The sequence below is a fragment of the Fusarium falciforme genome, chromosome 6 (assembly GCF_026873545.1).
Source record: "Fusarium falciforme chromosome 6, complete sequence".
In the NCBI taxonomy this organism is placed as follows: Eukaryota; Fungi; Ascomycota; class Sordariomycetes; order Hypocreales; family Nectriaceae; genus Fusarium; species Fusarium falciforme.
The window spans coordinates 408,609-427,080 of record NC_070549.1 but is presented as its reverse complement, the minus strand read 5'-3'; the positions used below and the strand labels follow the sequence as shown (position 1 = coordinate 427,080).

At 50.6% G+C, this 18,472-nt stretch overlaps 5 protein-coding genes across 5 annotated transcripts; 2 read left to right on the top strand and 3 right to left on the bottom strand.

Moving 5' to 3' along the window:
* Positions 1–40: 40 nt before the first annotated feature.
* NCS54_00766100 (Hypothetical protein) lies at positions 41–3,265 on the top strand (the record flags this gene model as incomplete). The annotated part of the gene is made up of 5 exons (XM_053153076.1): positions 41–493; positions 548–1,022; positions 1,076–1,691; positions 1,773–1,885; positions 1,941–3,265. The coding sequence occupies 5 exons, from the start codon at positions 41–43 to the stop codon at positions 3,263–3,265; spliced, it is 2,982 nt and encodes a 993-aa protein (XP_053009051.1).
* A 1,487-nt stretch (positions 3,266–4,752) lies between these two features.
* On the bottom strand, positions 4,753–5,645 carry NCS54_00766000 (Pyrroline-5-carboxylate reductase; the record flags this gene model as incomplete). Its single annotated transcript, XM_053153075.1, has 2 exons — positions 4,753–5,045; positions 5,093–5,645. The coding sequence occupies 2 exons, from the start codon at positions 5,643–5,645 to the stop codon at positions 4,753–4,755; spliced, it is 846 nt and encodes a 281-aa protein (XP_053009050.1).
* Positions 5,646–8,281: 2,636 nt separating this feature from the next.
* On the top strand, positions 8,282–9,896 carry NCS54_00765900 (Hypothetical protein; the record flags this gene model as incomplete). The annotated part of the gene is made up of 3 exons (XM_053153074.1): positions 8,282–8,343; positions 8,421–8,820; positions 8,877–9,896. 3 exons carry the CDS (start codon positions 8,282–8,284, stop codon positions 9,894–9,896), a joined length of 1,482 nt encoding a protein of 493 aa, XP_053009049.1.
* Positions 9,897–10,380: 484 nt separating this feature from the next.
* Positions 10,381–16,193, bottom strand: NCS54_00765800 (Fungal-trans domain-containing protein; the record flags this gene model as incomplete). The annotated part of the gene is made up of 3 exons (XM_053153073.1): positions 10,381–11,374; positions 11,425–12,422; positions 14,709–16,193. 3 exons carry the CDS (start codon positions 16,191–16,193, stop codon positions 10,381–10,383), a joined length of 3,477 nt encoding a protein of 1,158 aa, XP_053009048.1.
* Positions 16,194–17,100: 907 nt separating this feature from the next.
* Positions 17,101–17,931, bottom strand: NCS54_00765700 (MBL-fold metallo hydrolase domain-containing protein; the record flags this gene model as incomplete). The annotated part of the gene is made up of 1 exon (XM_053153072.1): positions 17,101–17,931. The coding sequence occupies one exon, from the start codon at positions 17,929–17,931 to the stop codon at positions 17,101–17,103; it is 831 nt and encodes a 276-aa protein (XP_053009047.1).
* Positions 17,932–18,472: the final 541 nt, after the last annotated feature.

Genomic DNA, 18,472 nt, shown 5'->3' with positions numbered 1-18,472 from the left:
TTGTTCCTCATGCTCAACATTTCATGCATTCACGCCAAAAATGAGAGCACTTGTGCTTCTTTCGGGGCTTTCCTTCTACCCCTCTCGTGCCTTTCCGTCTCCAGTCGATGTTAGTCATGTGTCTCCAAGACAAATCGACACAGGCAGTTTTCTCAATCCCTCGTCACTGTTCAAGCCACTTTTCCGATACTGGCTTCCAGATGCCAGTGTTGACGCCGAGGTACTGGCAAACGACATCAAGCAATCGACGGCTATCGGTTCTGGCGGAATAGAGCTTGTTGGGTTCTACGAATATGGTGGCGAGCTGGGCGTGATGCCCGTGGGAGCAAATTGGTCCACTTTTGGATTTGGCACACCGGCATATCGTCACCTCTTCAAGACGGCATTGCAAACCCATTTACAGGAAGGGACTTTGATGGATTTCATCCTAGGACCTAATCAGGGTCAAGGCGTGCCAGCGGATGCAACAAACCCTGGGCTGCAGTGGGACATGGTGGGTCAGGCGAATTACTACTCTATCTTTCAACACAACTGATAGCTTTCACAGATCCCATACACTGCTGAGGTGCCTCAGAACGGCTCATTCGAAGGAATTCTTCCTGGCTGGGCTGATGGAACACTCGTTTCCCTGGTAACTGCGTCGGTGTCCTCTACTCGCAACGCCTCTGCTCAAGTTGTTGGCACTGCAGGGGCATCAAACATCACCTACCAAGAGTACACCCTCAAGGCCGATAGCCTGAAGCGGCATCTGCAAGGTTTCGACGAAAACACGGGTCATTTCAAGATTTCTCTGCCTCGGGCGCCAACTGGAACACACTACCGCATTTTTGCCTTTTACGAGCGATTATCAGGCTACAGAAACTTGCACTTCGAGTCGTCTCGGCACGAGACCATCTTTGACAATGGATCATATGCCGTCGACCACTTTGACCGCGCGGGAGCTCAAGTGGTGATAGATTTCTGGCAGCAGCATATGCTTGTGGATGGCATTCCAGAACTCCTACACAAGGCTGGTCGATATGGTGAGTGACCTCGGAAGCTGTTTTGACTTGTCAACTAACCAAGCCTTTTTTAGCGTGGGAAGACAGCCTTGAACTTCCATCCAATGTGACCTGGTCTCGAACCCTGGCATCCCGTTTTGAGAAGCTGTTCGGATATCAACTAGAGCTCTACATGCCCCTTATCACCTTCAAGCAGAACAATCTGGCGGTTCAGGGGGATTCTCCCGGGTCTTTCCACTGCATCTTGGACACACCGGATCAGGGCCAAGGATATGTCAACGATTACCGAGCGGCACTGGTAGACGGGTATAGGGAGTATCTTGAGACTTTGGGCCAGTGGGTTCGACAAACCCTCAGACTACAACTCTCAGTCCAGCCTGCCTACGGAATGCCCATGGATATGCAAGCCGTTATTCCTTACGTGGATGTACCTGAATGCGAGAGTTTGAGCTTTGTTGACTCGGTTGACTCTTATCGTCAGTTTACAGGCCCCGCGCACCTATCCGGGAAACGCATTATCTCGAATGAGATGGGCGCAGTCAGGGGCTCGGCATTCAGCCTTCATATCCCAGACCTTCTTTTCTCGATCAACCGCGCTCTTGTCGGAGGCGTCAATCGTGTCGTGATCCACGGTCAGACTTACTCGGGCAGTTACTTTGGCACGACGTGGCCCGGCTACACCCCCTTTAGGTACCTGTTCTCAGATCCCTGGTCTGCAAAACTCCCTTCATGGGAGCACGCGCTACAGTCTGTCCTGGGGTACATTTGAAGAGCACAGTACATTCAACAGCGAGGAGTTGCAAAGACGGATGTCGCTATTTACAACAAGCAGTCGGCAACAGCTTTTGTCACAGTCTATGATCAAGTAGACCTGCTCAAGAAGGGTAAGTTGACTGAACAAACTTAGTTCCTAAATTCGCAGAAGCTCACTTTGAATAGGTTGGTCATATAGTTATCTTAGCCCAGAGAACCTTCTCGGCCCCCATGCCACAGTCCAGGATGGAGTTCTCGCCCCCGACGGTCCAGCATGGAAGGCTTTAGTTGTCCCTAGCAGCCAGAACATTACCTGTGCCGCCTTAGAGACGCTCGCCCTTTTCGCCCGCAGAGGTCTCCCGATTTTGCTCGCCGGCGGCCTCCCTGGCGAGTACGCTACCGGATCCGAGGGCCATCACGCCGACTTCACCAGTCAACTACAGAGCCTTGTCAGAACCGAGAACGTCCACCAGGTTAAGGCTGGGCAAGTTGCCAACAAACTATCATCGCTCAATATACGCCCCAATGTCGGAGCAGATGTCAATGGCACTCTTTACACCACCTGGAGAGAAGACAAGACCTCGCGCTACGCCATGCTGTATGCAGATTTGGATCCCTTGCGTGGATCCATCACCGTCCAAAGTTTAGCAAAGCCCTACTTCCTCGACCCCTGGACTGGTGAAACATTTCCAGTGGCAGTTTACCAACGCGACAATGACTCTACCACCATTCCAATCAGTTTATCTGGAAATCAGACGCTGTTTTTGGCATTTGGCGATGCTTCTGAACAGCGTGGATCAATTCCTCCCGTCTATATCAACACGACGAGCGCCAGCCTAGTAGAGGCCAAAGTCGATGATGATGACGAGGATGTTTTTGTGGTTTCATTCAAGCAGTCCAAGGATGTTTCCAAGGTTATTTTATCAAATGGAACAGATTACGGTGTCAACACGGCAAACATACCAGAGCCTTTCCAACTGGTTGATTGGAACTTGACGGTTGAGCACTGGGAAGCGCCTGATAACTTCTCCGACTTGGCTGGGACTTTCAAGTACAACACTTCTCATCAACTCGACACTCCCACATCATGGACGGAAATCCCTGCGCTAGTCAACACGTCCGGCATCGGTTTCTATAGCACCTCTTTTGAGTGGCCGCCCCTTACGGAACTCAATTATAGTCTCGGGGCTTATCTGCATATCCCAAACGTCAAAGACGCAGTTATTGTCTCTATCAACGAAGTTTCCTTGCCCCCGCTGGACCCTGCTCATGCCCATATCGACATTACTGAACATCTGGTAAACGGCCACAATCTTGTTCAGGTTCTTGTCCCAACAACCATGTGGAATTATGTTCGGTCTGTCATCGGCAACTTGTCAACTGCAGGAAGTCAGCCTCTCCCCGTCACATTGCAGAAACACATGGGAGCACCGATCAGTGAGCGTGTGGCGACGGGTTTACTTAGTCCTGTTACTATCATCCCGACTGTTTCCATGAAACTTCACTTCTGAATCAACGCTCCCGGGGCATACAGCTTTTTATATTTAGATTAAGAACATGTTTTGCATTTTAAAATTCCCCATAATCTAATACATTCGGCTTTTACAATGGTACAGCCACATGATATACGTTCTGTCTTCCGAATGGGAGAGACCTGCCTGACGTGTTCGCATCTTGCCAATCACTCCTGTCTTCGATCATGGCTTGAGAAAGCGGTGTGGATCTTGGGTATCCAAGCCCGTGGTCTGGTAAGACAGGCATTACTACTACGACAACCTCCATGCCAGCCCAAGTCCTTGTTCCAAGTCGATCATCACTTCGATGACGCCACGTCAACATCTCGAACCAGCCTATCGGTATACGCAGCTAATCATAGCCGGCGCTAAACCCCGCAAACATGAATGATCCCTGCTGGTCGCACGCTATTATTATACGCGTATCTTTCTTGTGATCAGTGACATCTCCAAAAGAGCCAGCCAACCACGACAAGAAAAAACACAGTTGTTATACGCGTATAGAGTGACTAGGTTATGGTAAATTAGCCGGCCTACGAGTATTGTAATGCGTCCCTTGGCCTAGGAGCGACGACCAATGACGCGACCTTCAGAGACCTCTTCCTGCTTGCTGACATTCACGTATAAACGGGTTGCCGTCAGTCCCTGACAGTAAACCAATCTAGGCAAATCATTAAACACGGCGTATCTGCTACTGGTCAAATCGATAGCATGAAGGCGTCTACCTTCTTTGCTCTCAAAAATCATATCTAGGACAGCAAAGGACACCATATTAAACCTCACGGAGCTAGTATCGCCAAGGAAAACGGGACCTATTATGTGATAGGTGAGGATAGAACCTACGGGTTTGATTTCTAGACTATCAACTGCTACTCAACACAAGACTTCGTTCCCTTCAGTCCTCAGGCGACCTAGGGCCCAATTGCGTTGTTGAGAGACCCGAGGTTATCTACAATGACCTTGCTGAGAAGTTCGTCATGTAGTTTGCATATTGACGACTTTTCTCAGCGCACATCACTAAGCATCTTGACATTTACTTGCAGCGTGACGTCGGTCTCTCCCTTTACAATCTGACTGATGATCAAAGACTTCAACAGTCCGCCTTTTCTCTCGAGAAGCAGAATCCCTGCTCTAGTCAAAAGGCACAACACATGCTTCCTTTTTGGCAGCGGGCAGGTTTTATCCAAAGATAATGTCTACTCGATCACCAACTCCCTCTCTAGTCCTTGATCTTAGTGGAAGACATTTGCAGCTCCCAAGGCACGCAATACTAGCGCCTATAAGCATGGTTGGCAAGACAGTTCGGACAGCATCGTCCCAAGGCAAAGCCTGTCTAGAGAAATGGGAGGAACAACTTCAGCTGAGACATCAATGGTAACGCTAAACAGTATGCATGCTATCATTTGCTGATTGTGGTATTTGACACGTTTTCCAGACCCCAACCCAGTGAACCAACCAACTCTATAGGTTACGCCTTTTCACATTTAGTTCTTTCCAAGCTCCTCGGCACGAGAGGTAGCAGCCTTGACAGCTCCGTCGACGATGGCCTTGAGGCCGGAGTTCTCAAAGCTCACCAGGGCGGCATGGGTGGTACCGTTGGGGCTGGTGACGTTCTTGCGCAGCTGGGCGGGCTCCTCTGACGACTCGACAAGCATCTTGCCGGCTCCGAAGCAGGTCTGCTTGGCCAGGCGGGTAGCCTGCTCCTCAGAAAGACCGAGGCTGGTGGCACTGGCGATCAAGTGCTCGACAAAGGCGAAGAAGTAAGCAGGGCCGGAGCCTTATCATGTCAGTTACAGCATTGATAGAGGTGATGTGAAGACTCACCTGAAAGACCAGTGACAACATCCAGAAGCTCCTCCTTCTCAACCCACTCAGTGGCCTTGCTGACAGTGCCCAGGAGAGCAGAGGTCAAGTCCCTCTCGGCTTCTGTCACGTCCTCGCCGGCGTACAGGCCAGAAGCTCCCTCTCCAACCAGGGCGGGGGTGTTGGGCATGACGCGCACAATGTGAGGGGCACGACCGCTGGACTGCTTGAACCACTCGGCGATGCTGGTCAATGTGATACCGGCGGCGATAGAAATGACAACCGGCAGGCTCTCGCGGTCAGACCAGGCGGCACCTAGCTCCTCACAGACCGTCTTGGCGACTTGGGGCTTGACGGCGAGGATGACGATGTCGGCGTCGGCAGAGGCTTCCTTGGTGTCGGCAGTGGTCTTGACGCCAGTCTCGGCCATCTTGTTTCGGTTCACCTCCCAGGGCTCCGAGACGTAGATGTTCTGCTTGGAGATGTTCTTGGCGAGGAGACCTCCGATAATGGCGGCGGCCATGTTACCACCGCCGACGAAGCAGACCTTGGCATCTTGTAGTGAAGGAGTCATTTTGGCTGTGTTTTTGTGAGTGTGATTCTCGAAATTGAGGAGATGTGAGATTCGCGAGGTGAGGAAAGGATCTTTAAAGGCAAAACACCCAAGAATGACTCTGACGATGCGAACCGAGATACGTGGGGTTGCTTGTGTTGGCGCCTTACGTAAAACAGTTTGGGGTGCGTAGACCCCGCATCGGATTAACTCGAGTGATGGGGTTTGGGTCGACTTTTCAAGCACCGATCAAGAGACGGAATGGACATCCGCTCATTCAGGCGAATCAACGTTGATGGATATCTCATGCGATTCCTTTAGTGGCACCGAGGCGGCTTCGGCATCCGCTGAGCGGAAGCGGCGGAGACGGCGGGACAGGATCCGATATCGCAGCGGTGAACGATCTCGGTCACGTGCCTCTCCTCAAACAGATGTCTTCTAGAATCAGCCCATCTGCGCATCCCATTGCTCGATAAATCCCCAGATTTACATATTATGAGACAATGTAATTGCTTATCTCTAAGAAAATGGCGGCATTCCACGTCCCATTTCCCACCTTGACGTCTCGGAGTGGTAGGAGTTGTCCAAGCACACCGGCCGCCGGCCAACTCCACCACCCGCTTACCTTCGGCACTAACAAATCACACCAAGATAAGAGACCAACAAATACTGAGCTGAGTTAGGTACACCATGGATCATCCCCGATTATTACGTACATGGTCAATGGGAATAATCAGGCTCGAGTCATTGACCTGTTTATCGACTTAAACATTGGCTTCATAGATGCTCCCGGCCTTGCCAGTGTTGGCGTTCATGCAGGTATCGAACTGAACTTGATCTCGACCCACCGAGACACTTACCCTATAGCGAACATGACCTGAGGTGGCTTGAACATTGCAACTAGCCTACATAAACACCAAGCTCGATCAGGATACCTTTGATAGTCCCTGTGCGTCCAAGGATGTTTGAATCTGGATCTAAAATTCAGCCATTGCTATGCTTAATCTATGTCATACGAGCCATACCACCAAAACATCTGTTCCGGACGGTTTTCATAAAGTATCAAAAGCGATGAGCTTCTTGTCTGAGAAACGGAAGGGAAGATATAGCAGATTAAGAATCCCTTTTCGTTCAATCTAGCAACAAACTATTTATGAGCCACTTCTCACGAGCCTGGCTAGACAAAATCTCGACATTGAGAATCTCAAGTCGCCTCACAATCGGCGCTGTCTTGTGCGAGTTCATGCTAGTAAGACTCAAAACCTTCGCCGTCAGGGTCCTGGCGTGGTAATGGGGAGTCTTGGAGGCTGATGAGCTGTTTTAGAGATGTCACAGGAACTAGGAATTTTTAAAGAAAATGGGTCAGAAAGTGGCCTGAAGATCGCACAGGCGTCAAAGCTTGCTCATTGGGGATATGTAGTCGATATGTGCATGGTAGGCTGGTATTCATGGGTGGCCTCGGCCCTCCTGATAAGATTACTGAAGCATTTACCCCAAGTTCTTTCTATCCTGCAACCCTTGAAGCAGGCCTGTAAAGTCTTCTAGCCCCTGTTCACGCATAATTCTCATGCAAGGGAGCTGTTGTTCCAGCCATCCACCCTCCTGACCAGCTTCTGGGATTTCCATGCTCCTTCGCGAATCGTCACCATTGGCAGAAACGTAACCATCGGCAATCTATGTGTCTCGGTAGAGTGGTTCTTCCCTTCAGGCCTGCGCTTTGTACCAGGCATCTTCAATGTTGGCAGCAAGGGTATCAAAGTCCGACTTGGTAGGGGAAGGAGATGTGCGGACGACTCCAATGATGCGTTTTGAGTTGTCGGTTCTTGGTTTTCCAGCCATTTAATACGTTCGGTCGTTTATATCGTGCGCAACAAACTGTACGTGCACGATAAACGACGGGGTTGTAAATGCGGTGCAGTGAAGGTCGGTGATGGAGCGAGCGATGGACTGACGCTCGTCATCGCTCAGAGGGTATGAATGATGGACTTCGTAGAAGGGCGTGGTGGAACATAGAGAGAGATGGGCATGGTCAAGGGCGAATGGAGGTCTCAAGGACCTGGATCATACGGGTTGAGCATGGGGTGTGGCCATGTGGATGTGTCCAGCAAAATATATGGCCTTATTACCTCGGTACCTGTTGAAGGGTACTGCATCTTTCACTTTTGCTGTTGGTATACCTACATATTGTATTTGACATGGTGTCCTTGTCTTACAAAGCATCAAGACGGAATACGCGGGGGCGGGGATGGAGTCGACACCGGAGTCCTCCGAGTGGCTCGGCTCAGGGGAGGAGATCATCCCCGGATTGCGGAGCCGCGAACTGCGGGGCCCCCTACTTCAAACTTGACGGCTGTTGTGTAAGCCAGGTTGCGGAGGTGGCCTTTTCTTGATTACTGGACTCAATCCTGTGCCGGATGTAACACCTACTGACGGGAGCATTACGTGAAGTGACCGAGGGTGTTCTTTGTATGCATCATGTTAAATAATCGCGAACACAAAAGCTCAGGTACAAATGTGGCCATTCCTGCTCGCCTTGATAATAACGAGAATCACATCGATCAGACAATTGGATCTTATCAAGAAGCAATTCTGTCTAAATCTATTCCTTCGATCTTATTCTTCTCTCATCTTACAACGTTTCCCGTCCCTGTAGCATCATGGGTTTGACCGTCAAGCTCGAGACACCCCTCACTGGCGCTTACGAGCAGCCCATCGGTCTGTAAGTTGCACTGGATGCATCGTATCTCTACGAAGATAGATACCTGCTTTCTGGAATCATAGGTTAATGAATCTCAGGTTCATCAACGGACAATGGGTGGAGAGCGTCGACAAGAAGAAACTCGAAGTTGTGAACCCTTCCACAGAGGAAGTCATTACTTCAGTTTTCGAGGGAACTGAAAAGGACGTCGATCTTGCTGTTTCTGCAGCCCGGACTGCCTTTGAAACCACCTGGAAACGCTCCACGCCTGAGGACCGTGGCCGTCTGCTCTACAAGCTCGCAGATCTTGCCGAAGAGAACAAGGAGCTGCTGGCCGCTGTCGAGTCTCTTGATAACGGCAAATCTATCAACAATGCACGCGGGGACGTTTCTGCAGTTATCGGATGCCTCCGGTATTATGCTGGATGGGCCGATAAGATTGAGGGAAAGACGATTGACATCGCTCCCGACATGTTCCATTACACCAGATCTGAGCCGGTACGCTATCTCCCTTTACTTAAACACTGGCCAAAGACTAACCCACGATGAAACAGCTCGGAGTTTGCGGGCAGATCATTCCCTGGAACTTTCCCCTCTTGATGTTCGCCTGGAAGATTGGGCCCGCTCTTGCTACCGGAAATACAGTGGTGATGAAAACGGCGGAACAAACCCCCCTATCTGGCCTCGTGTTCACTCAGTTCATCCAACAAGCCGGATTTCCTCCCGGTGTGTTCAATCTCGTTACCGGAACCGGCAAGGTTGCCGGCGCAGCTATAACCTCCCACATGGATGTGGATAAGGTCGCCTTTACCGGTTCGACAGTCGTTGGACGGCAGATTATGAAGGCCGCGGCCATGTCCAACCTCAAGAAGGTTACGCTCGAGCTCGGTGGAAAGTCTCCAAACATCGTTTTTAACGACGCCAATGTTGAGGAAGCCGTGGATTGGGTCAACTTTGGCATTTACTACAACCATGGTCAGGTTTGCTGTGCGGGGAGTCGCGTTTTTGTTCAAGAGGGAATCTATGATAAATTCCTTGAAGCTTTCAAGAAGCGCGCCCAGCAGAACAAGGTGGGCGACCCCTTTCAGGAGGAGACGTTCCAGGGACCTCAAGTCAGCAAGCTGCAGTATGACCGTGTTATGAGTTATATCGACTCTGGCAAGGCTGAAGGAGCAACCGTGGTTACTGGTGGTTCTCGCCACGGCGAGAAGGGCTACTTCATCCAACCTACGATCTTTTCAGATGTGCGACCTGATATGAAGATCATGCAGGAGGAGATTTTCGGACCAGTCTGCTCCATCGCCAAGTTCAAGGATGAGGAAGAAGCTCTTCAGATGGCTCACGATACCACCTATGGCCTGGCTGCCGCCGTCCACACACAGGACTTGACAACAGCTATCAGGATGTCCAATGCCCTACAGGCCGGTACGGTTTGGGTCAATTGTTTTAACCTTCTTCATCATGCTCTACCATTCGGAGGATTCAAAGAATCAGGCATTGGCCGAGAGCTTGGGGAGGCTGCTCTAGCCAACTATACCCAAAACAAGTCGGTTGCTATCCGTCTGGGTGAGTAGGTTGCATGATAGGTGGCAGCATGGAAATCTCCCCTTTTGTATTTTGAAAGATACTCTGGTGGTAGTATATTGTTGAATGCAGATCAATTGAGAAATGTTCCTTGTGAAATGTTCAATGGCGTTGAAACAAACCAATCCTAAAAGAGTTTTATTATGAGATGCCTGAACACAACCCCAGAACCATTGCTCTTCACCACACTAAGATCACAGGCCTCATGGTTTCGAGTCTTGACCCATCAACGAGACGTGAGGTTCAGCCACTGACACAAGCCTCTCATCAGACATGACAGGATGGTGCAGGCTATTGATAATCTGGAGTGAATTGTTTTGTCAAAGAAGAACGACTGAATCCATGCAAGCATGCAGTGTTGAAATGCAATTTCTGAGCTACCTCACGAACGTTAACTACAACATTTGGATCCGTGACCTTGGCGCCCTCTTACGGTGAATTTGGCCCCAGACGCTACAATTCTTGATCTTGATCTCAAAGTCCACGCCCATCACCGGTCGGCCAGAGCATATAGGGCTCAGCCCATTGATCGACGTCAAAGGCCATATTTAGAATGGCCTGCAGAGACGTCGAATTCATCTCGCTAATATCAATCCCATTCTCTCCCAGCGATAGTCCCTCAGCGGTCTCGCCCAGAGCACTCACATAAGTTGTCGATGACGTGTCCACAGGAGAAACTCCAACCACTTCAACTCCCTCAGCCTGTCTCATCAAGACCGGTGAGCTTGAGTTTTGACGCGTGATGGAGGCGACACGATCAACCTCGGCACGAAGCCGGCGAATAACATCAGCAGCCTTTGCTGCCACCGCAAAGCTAGCGCTATAGAGATCCAGAACGTCCAAGGACATGTCAATGCCCTTCCTGGCCTGTGCCGTGGACGCAGCCTGGGGGTAAGCCAGAACAAAGCCTACAAGCGTCATGGCCGCATTCCACTGCCACTGGAATGCTTCATGCCAGCCATTCAAGATATCTGTCGAGGAAAGGACTTGGTGCATAATTCTGGTAAAAGTCGCAGCATGTTGAGCACATCTAACCCCCAGCTGTTCTACACCAATAGATGTTGACGCTGAGCAAGCAAAGATGAAAGGCCGACAGAGGTTGATACAAAGGTTGTGATACATGAGTTCCAGCAAGAGGCGTTGTCGTTGGAGCCAGAGGGGCGCAAAGAATTCCACGTCAAGAGGACAGGAGTCTGTTGAAAGGGGGCGTCCATTGTCGAGCCGCGTGGTCTTCAGAGCATCGGGCACGGATTGGGCCCAAATATCAACTTCTCCAAGCCTTTCACGGAAAGCTTCCGCATGGGCCTCGAAAGCGTCTATGTTGCCCGAGGCAGAATTACCTGTGAATGCCCTTGATGCGTCATCGAAAAAGGCTGTGTAGACTGCTCTTGCAGCCAGGAACAGCTCCGTTTGCAGACGATAAAGCTCAGCCAGCTGAGGTTGGAGCCGAGCGGACTGAATCTTGATCCTGCCTCTATAGCAACATCAAAGCTATGCTCCGGGAGTCGGGGCAGAAACCTGGTCTGGTTCAGGAGGAAGGGTCTGCCATATTTCATGCCAATCTTGCTATCCAAGATATAAACAGCCCACCATAGTCGCCTCCGCATCTCTCTCTCTTTTGGCGGAAGACTGTCTGGTGGATCTAAGTGAAGGCCAAGCATGTGTGCAGATCTGACTACCGCGCCGCAAGCACCATCAGACATGTTCTGAAAGTTTGCGCAGCAGAGATACACGGAGCAGAGTATCTGGCTCTGTAAAGTTGAAACGACAGGGCTCTCGAGCTCATATGCCAGAAGCTTCTGGCAGCGAAGATAGTATCTCCGGCCAACAACTGTCGCATCGCCTTCTTGCCTGGCAAAGTTCCGCCGAGCCGCTGGAGTTGCCGAGATGCCAAGCTGCATGGAAACTGCAATCACGATATCAACGAGGGGGGATGGTTTCCTAACGTTGCCCTCAGCTGTCCATGAGGATCTGTAGTGCTCCCGAAACTCGGCCTCATCGATGATCGGGAAGACGGCTGTATGGTGAGATTGCCAGTAGAGCTCAATAAAGAACTCTTCCTGCATCAGAGACAGGTATTCCTCTGCTGGAGTCGATGTAGGATCAGCTTGGTCAGGCCGGCGATCATCACCTAGGGGCGAAACCGTGTTCCCTGGTTCGTCCAACAAGGAGCTCGCTGGAACAGAGCCCGGAAGTTTGTCCTGGCTGGCTGATTGAAGCCCAGGTGGGCCGAGCAGGTCTAGAACTTGCGTAATGAAGTAGAAAAGTGACGACGGTCCATACCACGTCTTGTTCGTCGATTGCCCAGCGCAGATGTGAACCCCCTTTTGCAGCCACGTCGGGCTTCCATAACTATAACGAGCAGGACTCTGAGAAGGGCGTGAAAGAAGTGGGTCGATATTTGCTTCTCGCGATGCAGAGACTACTGGATCGACATTGTTTTCGGCCTTTTGTTGCTGAAGCTCTGATTCGAGCTCATGAATCTTTCGCCTCAAGCGCTCAATCTCCCGATATGCCTGAGGTAGCGTGGTTGACTTGATGACGGCATTGCTGCATTGGCTGCCCCTCGCTTGACAAGGGGTGCAAGGAATACGGTTGTCACATTTGATACGTTGACGACGACAATAATCACAGGCTCTGACCACCTGTGCTCGTTTTCTGCGATCGTGGGGGGTTTGCAACACAGGTAGTGCGTGACTGGCCTGCGAGTCACCGTTGGGGAATGGATAATTGGACATTTGCGCGTGTATTTTGGCACTGAAAGCGAGCCGAAAGTCAGTCCTGAACTAGGATTGAATCGTAATGTACACTGCTGGGGAGTAAGTGGACAAGGAGAGGCAGGAAATAGAAGGGCGCTGAAGACAAGAGTGACCCCTGTGGATTGGTAATCTCATAACCCCCGGAGTACTCCTGATTGGTTAAGACAGCTACAGTACAGTGCCGAAGCCTAGGAAATACAGTATGAGTTCTAATTCAACTCCCCGACCACCTCGAGGCTGGTAACTTAGTTAGCTGAGGCTACTTCCATAATTCGATGACGGATGAAACCGCGGTTCCTCCAAGAACATCCCTGTTGAAACAGCTACTTAAGGGAACTGAGCCTGGCAGCCCAACCACAAGACGAGCTTCCCCGGTCTGGGTAAGCGTGAAGCATGCTGTCGTACAGCTGTTTGGCCGATTTGGACTCCTTCGCAAGTCTGCTAAACGTTTTGATGTACTCCCGCGAAGCCCCGATGTTGAAGGCTCCATCAACGCCACCGGGGCGGTGATGAGAGCCAATGACGATGACGGGATTGTAAGATTCCAACTTGTCGAGACACTCGATCCAGGCATCTCGATCTTTCTCGGACGGAGACTCGGTCATGCACATGTGTACATTGTTATAGACAATGTCCCCAGCGACCGTCAAGTTTAGCGAAGGAACGTAAAGAAACGTCGTTGCGTCCGTGTCAGACTTACAAGTTGAATGCGCAGAATTGGTTTCTCGTACTCGCGAATCCTCTTTTAGTCAGCGAAGTCGAGAACGTATTATGACGACGATATTGGTAATCTAAAAATCGTTTTGTGACAGTACTTGATGCGATGTCAAAAGCCACCAGAGGCCGCACTGCTGGCTCGGGTGTGGGCACTTCAAGGGCAAGGAGGAGGTTTCTAGATTGATCAGTAAACTCAGTGAGCTGATGATGTCGATCCAATGGAGAGATCTAGGGGAAAGGTGCTGTACTGCATTATACTAATACTAAACATCGGGAGGAATCATGTAACTTGACCGACCGCTTGTGCATAAGAACCTGTAGTCAGCGTCCACGCTACGGAGGACTCCGTGACCCACTTTGACATGATTGGCCCTCCAGAACATCTCGAGAACGATCTTGAGCGTTGACATGATATCGTGTGATTCAACATGATGGTGAGAGATAGCATTGAGATTATAAAAGAGTTAATGATGTTGCTTTGATGCTTTGCGATTAAGCCACTCTTACCGCATTCGTTGCCCTGTTTGACGAGGTGAGGGCAATTTTTGGAGCCGAGGCGCGAGCCATGTATCGACGACTGGCCCAGGAGGAAGGGTTTCCAGCAGCCTAAATATTGTAGCTGCTATCCAACTAGCACATGAGCTAGGCGCGTGAAAGAGGGCTGTGATAATCGCCTGTGATAATGGCCTCAAGTATATTCTTCTTTCCAGACTGTTGAAGCCGCGATCATAGAAACGAGGGGCTGTTTACCGGTAAATAGCCTATCTGGGCTCCTTGCATATGTTGTCCTTAGAAAAGAACTTTCTAGAGCATAACCCGTTTGAATGGAAGTCGGGTCATTTCATAGCGATCAGGCCAGCAAGACGAACTTCTATATTAGAGCCAAAGCTATGTATTTGTAGACCGAACATAGGCATAAGAGCCTGACTTTCATCACGCCTTTGAGAGATAATCAAAGCGTTTATTCAACCCCCTGGGATCTTGCAGACTTTTCACTATTCGATGAACCCTCATACTACAATTCTAATCCGTCCAATTCAAAGAGTACCTTCCAACTCTTTCTCTTAACAACTTAACCTTTTTTCCACCTTTAGCCTCTGATGCTGAAGATATGTTGGTTAACTCATTCTCGGCTCCATCGAGCAACGGGGAACAATCGGTAACGAGCGCAGCCACTGGCCCATCCTCGACAATTTTCCGGGACGAATATTTCTGGCCCAGTACAAGCAAAGCCCATGACAAGGTCAGGGCCAGGGAAACTCCAAGCCATCCAAAAACCCGAGGACGGGAGACTTGAGCGACCTGCCTCTGCTCGTATCGCCTAACAGATAGAAGGTTGTCATCCGGCTCGAATGAACGTGAGAGCATGTCCCACGAGCCTTGATATGAGTATCGGACGAGTCTTGTGACGTATTCCTCCAGATTGTTCCAAGTTGGGAGGCTGGAAGAGTTCATCATACTGAACACACTCATGACATCGGGCATGAGGTACATGGCTTCTTGGACCCAGGGAGCAGGCTCTATCGGTAATTCCGAGTCGGCTGTATCACCTTGAATCACGCGACTCGAGAGGTAGGTGCTAGTTGGGCTTCTGACGACGCCGGCAGTGAGATTAACGACTGCGTAAGTGAAACACCGATAGTAGTTGCCCTTTTCGTTCGGCGTAAAGATATTGTTGAACTTCTTCATACCGAAGATGTTCTCTTTCAAGTCTGTACAGTTATTTCCATTGAGAGAGACGGTTCCGTTGATCAGAACCACGGCGTGGAAGATCCCGGATTGCAAGTAAGCAGATGGGACATCCATCCGGAACGCATTGTCACTCTTGTTCGGGAAGTTGCCCAGCATCCCAGGTCTGTCGTCCTTATCGAAAAGAACTGCGTTTCCATCTATGCCATAGGATAATGGAGGGTCTTTGACACGAGTCAGATCGTCCTCCCAAGTCGAAGCATGCACTGAGCCATTGACGATCTGGAAAACATCGTCTGGAGGGTATTCGGTTGGGAACGTGATTGAATTAATCCGAAGACAGGGGATCGTGGCATCCAGGATGCTGGAGTTGACGGGGAATCCATCGTCATTCATGATGTGACGACAGTGGCCCTTGTCAATCGTCGTGCCGTCCCATGCGATTGAGGCGTAGGCAGCAGCTCTGCGGACGTAGGAACGACGGTCCTCGCTAGAGTAGTAATACCAGAACCAGAGCAAGGGGCTAGCTCCAGGATACCCAGCTTGCGTCTGCTCAAGGTCCGCACTGTATCTGAAGCCGACATCCCAGTCCACAGCACCAGATATGAGGGGCCCAATAAGCGGCTGCGGAACGACCAAGAGCAAGAGTGCCACAACGAAGAGGCCGGACTTATTCCCACGGATGGCATGCCATGGCGGCACTTTATAGGTGAAGGTTTGGGTGACTTCGGAGAGGTGCAACCCGGACGTCCCCAGCAGAATGAAGACGACGTTCCAGAGGACCACGCCCATCCATGCTCCAACAAGAAGCCTTGTGACCACCAAAGCGACCGAAATGATGGTGGTGACATCGCTAACGCGAAGTCTTAGCTGTCTGTCAACGTAGCGGGCCGCGTCGGGGAGGATGGCGTGGTATCCATCGAGGAGGAACACCATGCATCGAACGAGCAGGATGCACCAGAGGATATGCAGTATAGGGAAGAGATATGTGGTTCGTAGACGGCTCGGGATGTTTGCAGGCCTTTTCTGGTTGGACTGGGTCTCCTGGGCGTCTGCATCTGCTCTCTCAGAAGGAGAAACAGGAGTATAAGAGTGAGCGGGAGAATCTTTGGAGGTAGCCATGCTAACTTGAAATCGTAAAAAGGTGTTTTACTTGCGGTCAGGCCAGAACACTCAGCTTGGATTTATCTGGCACAGAGTGGAAACATGCGGCTCTGCATCTGACCCTTACAAGGGAACGAGGAATGACCCTTGATAAAGAATGAGGGGAATCCCCCTTAGTGGCGTTGGCGAGGACCCTGTTGACAACGAGGCCAGAAGCTGCATATCAGCAACCAATGGTCAATGCCGTCCACGTCTGACAACCGACAAGCTGAAAGTTACGTCTGCACCTTGGCCAACGCAGAGCCCAGTATTTTGCTGACCCCTGCCCAAAGCTGAAGTGACATGTAGTTTTCAACCCCCTTGCCTGTAAAGCCACTTCCCTTTCGGCCAGTAATTGTTCGTCTATTCGCTTGGCATGTAACTTGAGGCTGTCAGCAATTCCACACTACGGCGGTCCTGGCTACTGCAATATTCAGCCGCAGACATGATGAGAAACGATTGGCCGTTGGAGGCCGTCAACGTTATGCATCAGGAGCCCGTAGCATCCATTTCATGAACGCCACTATAACTTTCAACAGCCGAGAATTTTGTCATGAATATTACATAGCTAGTCCAGGCTCTCCGCCTGGAACTTGGCGTAGCTCCCGGAGGCATGGCCCCTGTCTGGCATTACGAGATACCCATGAATGCGTCGCAACTGCCGATGTGCGGGAACGTTGATGGCCATTGAGGTGGATTGCTGAGGCAAGGGTATCTTGTGGCGTAGGATACCAGACAATCAAGAACCGTGATGGTGGGGGATACCTTCAGATGCTTTTATTCTACTATATATATAGTATAGTCTACCAAAATCGAGCTTTTTCCATAACTGAAATTATTCCCACAATCGCTGAGGCATCAGAATTGAGAGACATTGGCCCCATTCTCAGATAATCCTTCGCGCCTCTCCGGGCTTCAGCCAGTAGACCCGGTCCAGAATACCTTCAGCCTCAAATGCCTTCCTAAGGTCCTCACCATGCTGAGTAAAGTGGTGCCAAGACTCGAAATGAATGGGGACGAGGTGATCGGCATTGAGATGGCGGACGAGGGTCGCAGCCTCCTTGCCTCCCATCGTGATTTGAAGTGGCTCTTCGCGTCCACCAATCTTGAATCTCGCATCGCCGAGGTTCATGAGCGCAACTACAATATGGAAGCGCTGCTTGATGTCGAAGTGATCGGGAAGAAGAACGGTGTCGCCAGTAAAGTAGATGGCGTTGGGTAAGCCTTCTTCGCTGTGGCCGAACTTGTCGTTTCGTAGGATAAAGCCGGTGACCTCTCCTCCAGGCAGATGAACACATGGGACCCCGGTAATCTCCCACTTGATGCCGTGCAGTGTCAGAGTCACGGTCTCCCAAGGCTTAAGGGCCTGAACCGCAGGTCGTGGGGCCAGATTCTTTGCACCATCAGGAGTAGTGAGGACTGGGCGGCCGTTCAAAAGGGTGCGACCAGCATCGTCCAAGTTGTCGATATGATCCTCGTGACTCAGCAGAATTGCGTCAATGACTGGAAGCTGATGCAGTCCCAAGGCCGGCGGTTCATCAAACTTCAAGACCGTTTTCTCGGTTCCTTTGGGCATCAGGTTGGTAATGTCGTACTCAACAGGGGCGTTCCCAAAGACGGGGTCGGTGAGGAAGCTCACTCCATCGATTTCCAAGATGGAAGTGGCAGTGGTGATGTGGGTGATGCGGACCTCACTCTGAAAGTTGGTGGGAGCCATGATTGTGTGTTAAAGATGTGGTTATTTCTGGCTGTGAGGTCTGAGATAATTGATGTTTTGAAAGGTAGAAGACTGTTGGAAAAGAGGTATATATATATATGTGTACCCTCAATGATTCCAGGGACGACCCTGATTCTGCGGGAGAAGGGTTTGTCAGTATGCTCCCATTTGTAATCCCTTGGCCGAAATACATGAGGCACATTATGAATCAAGCAATATCACAGCAACTCAGGGCGTTTCAGGATCGGCATTTGTAATCACTCGTCATATACCTATGCAGCAAGATGAAAAAGCAGGCGTTATCATGACACCAACCCTTGGCTCTCCAGCCTACACCGCGCCATTGGTGATGTTTCATGTTACAGAAAATCTCGACTCGCCAAGCCCCGCAGGGTGCGATTGGCGTGAAGAGCGGGTATGAACGGGGCTCAGGTACGAGTCAAGGCCGGGTCTAGAAGCCATGAGATCTATGAATAGAATGGCAAGGATTGAAGAGAGCAGATTAGCAAAAGGGGTGTAATGACTAACTCTAGGTAAACCA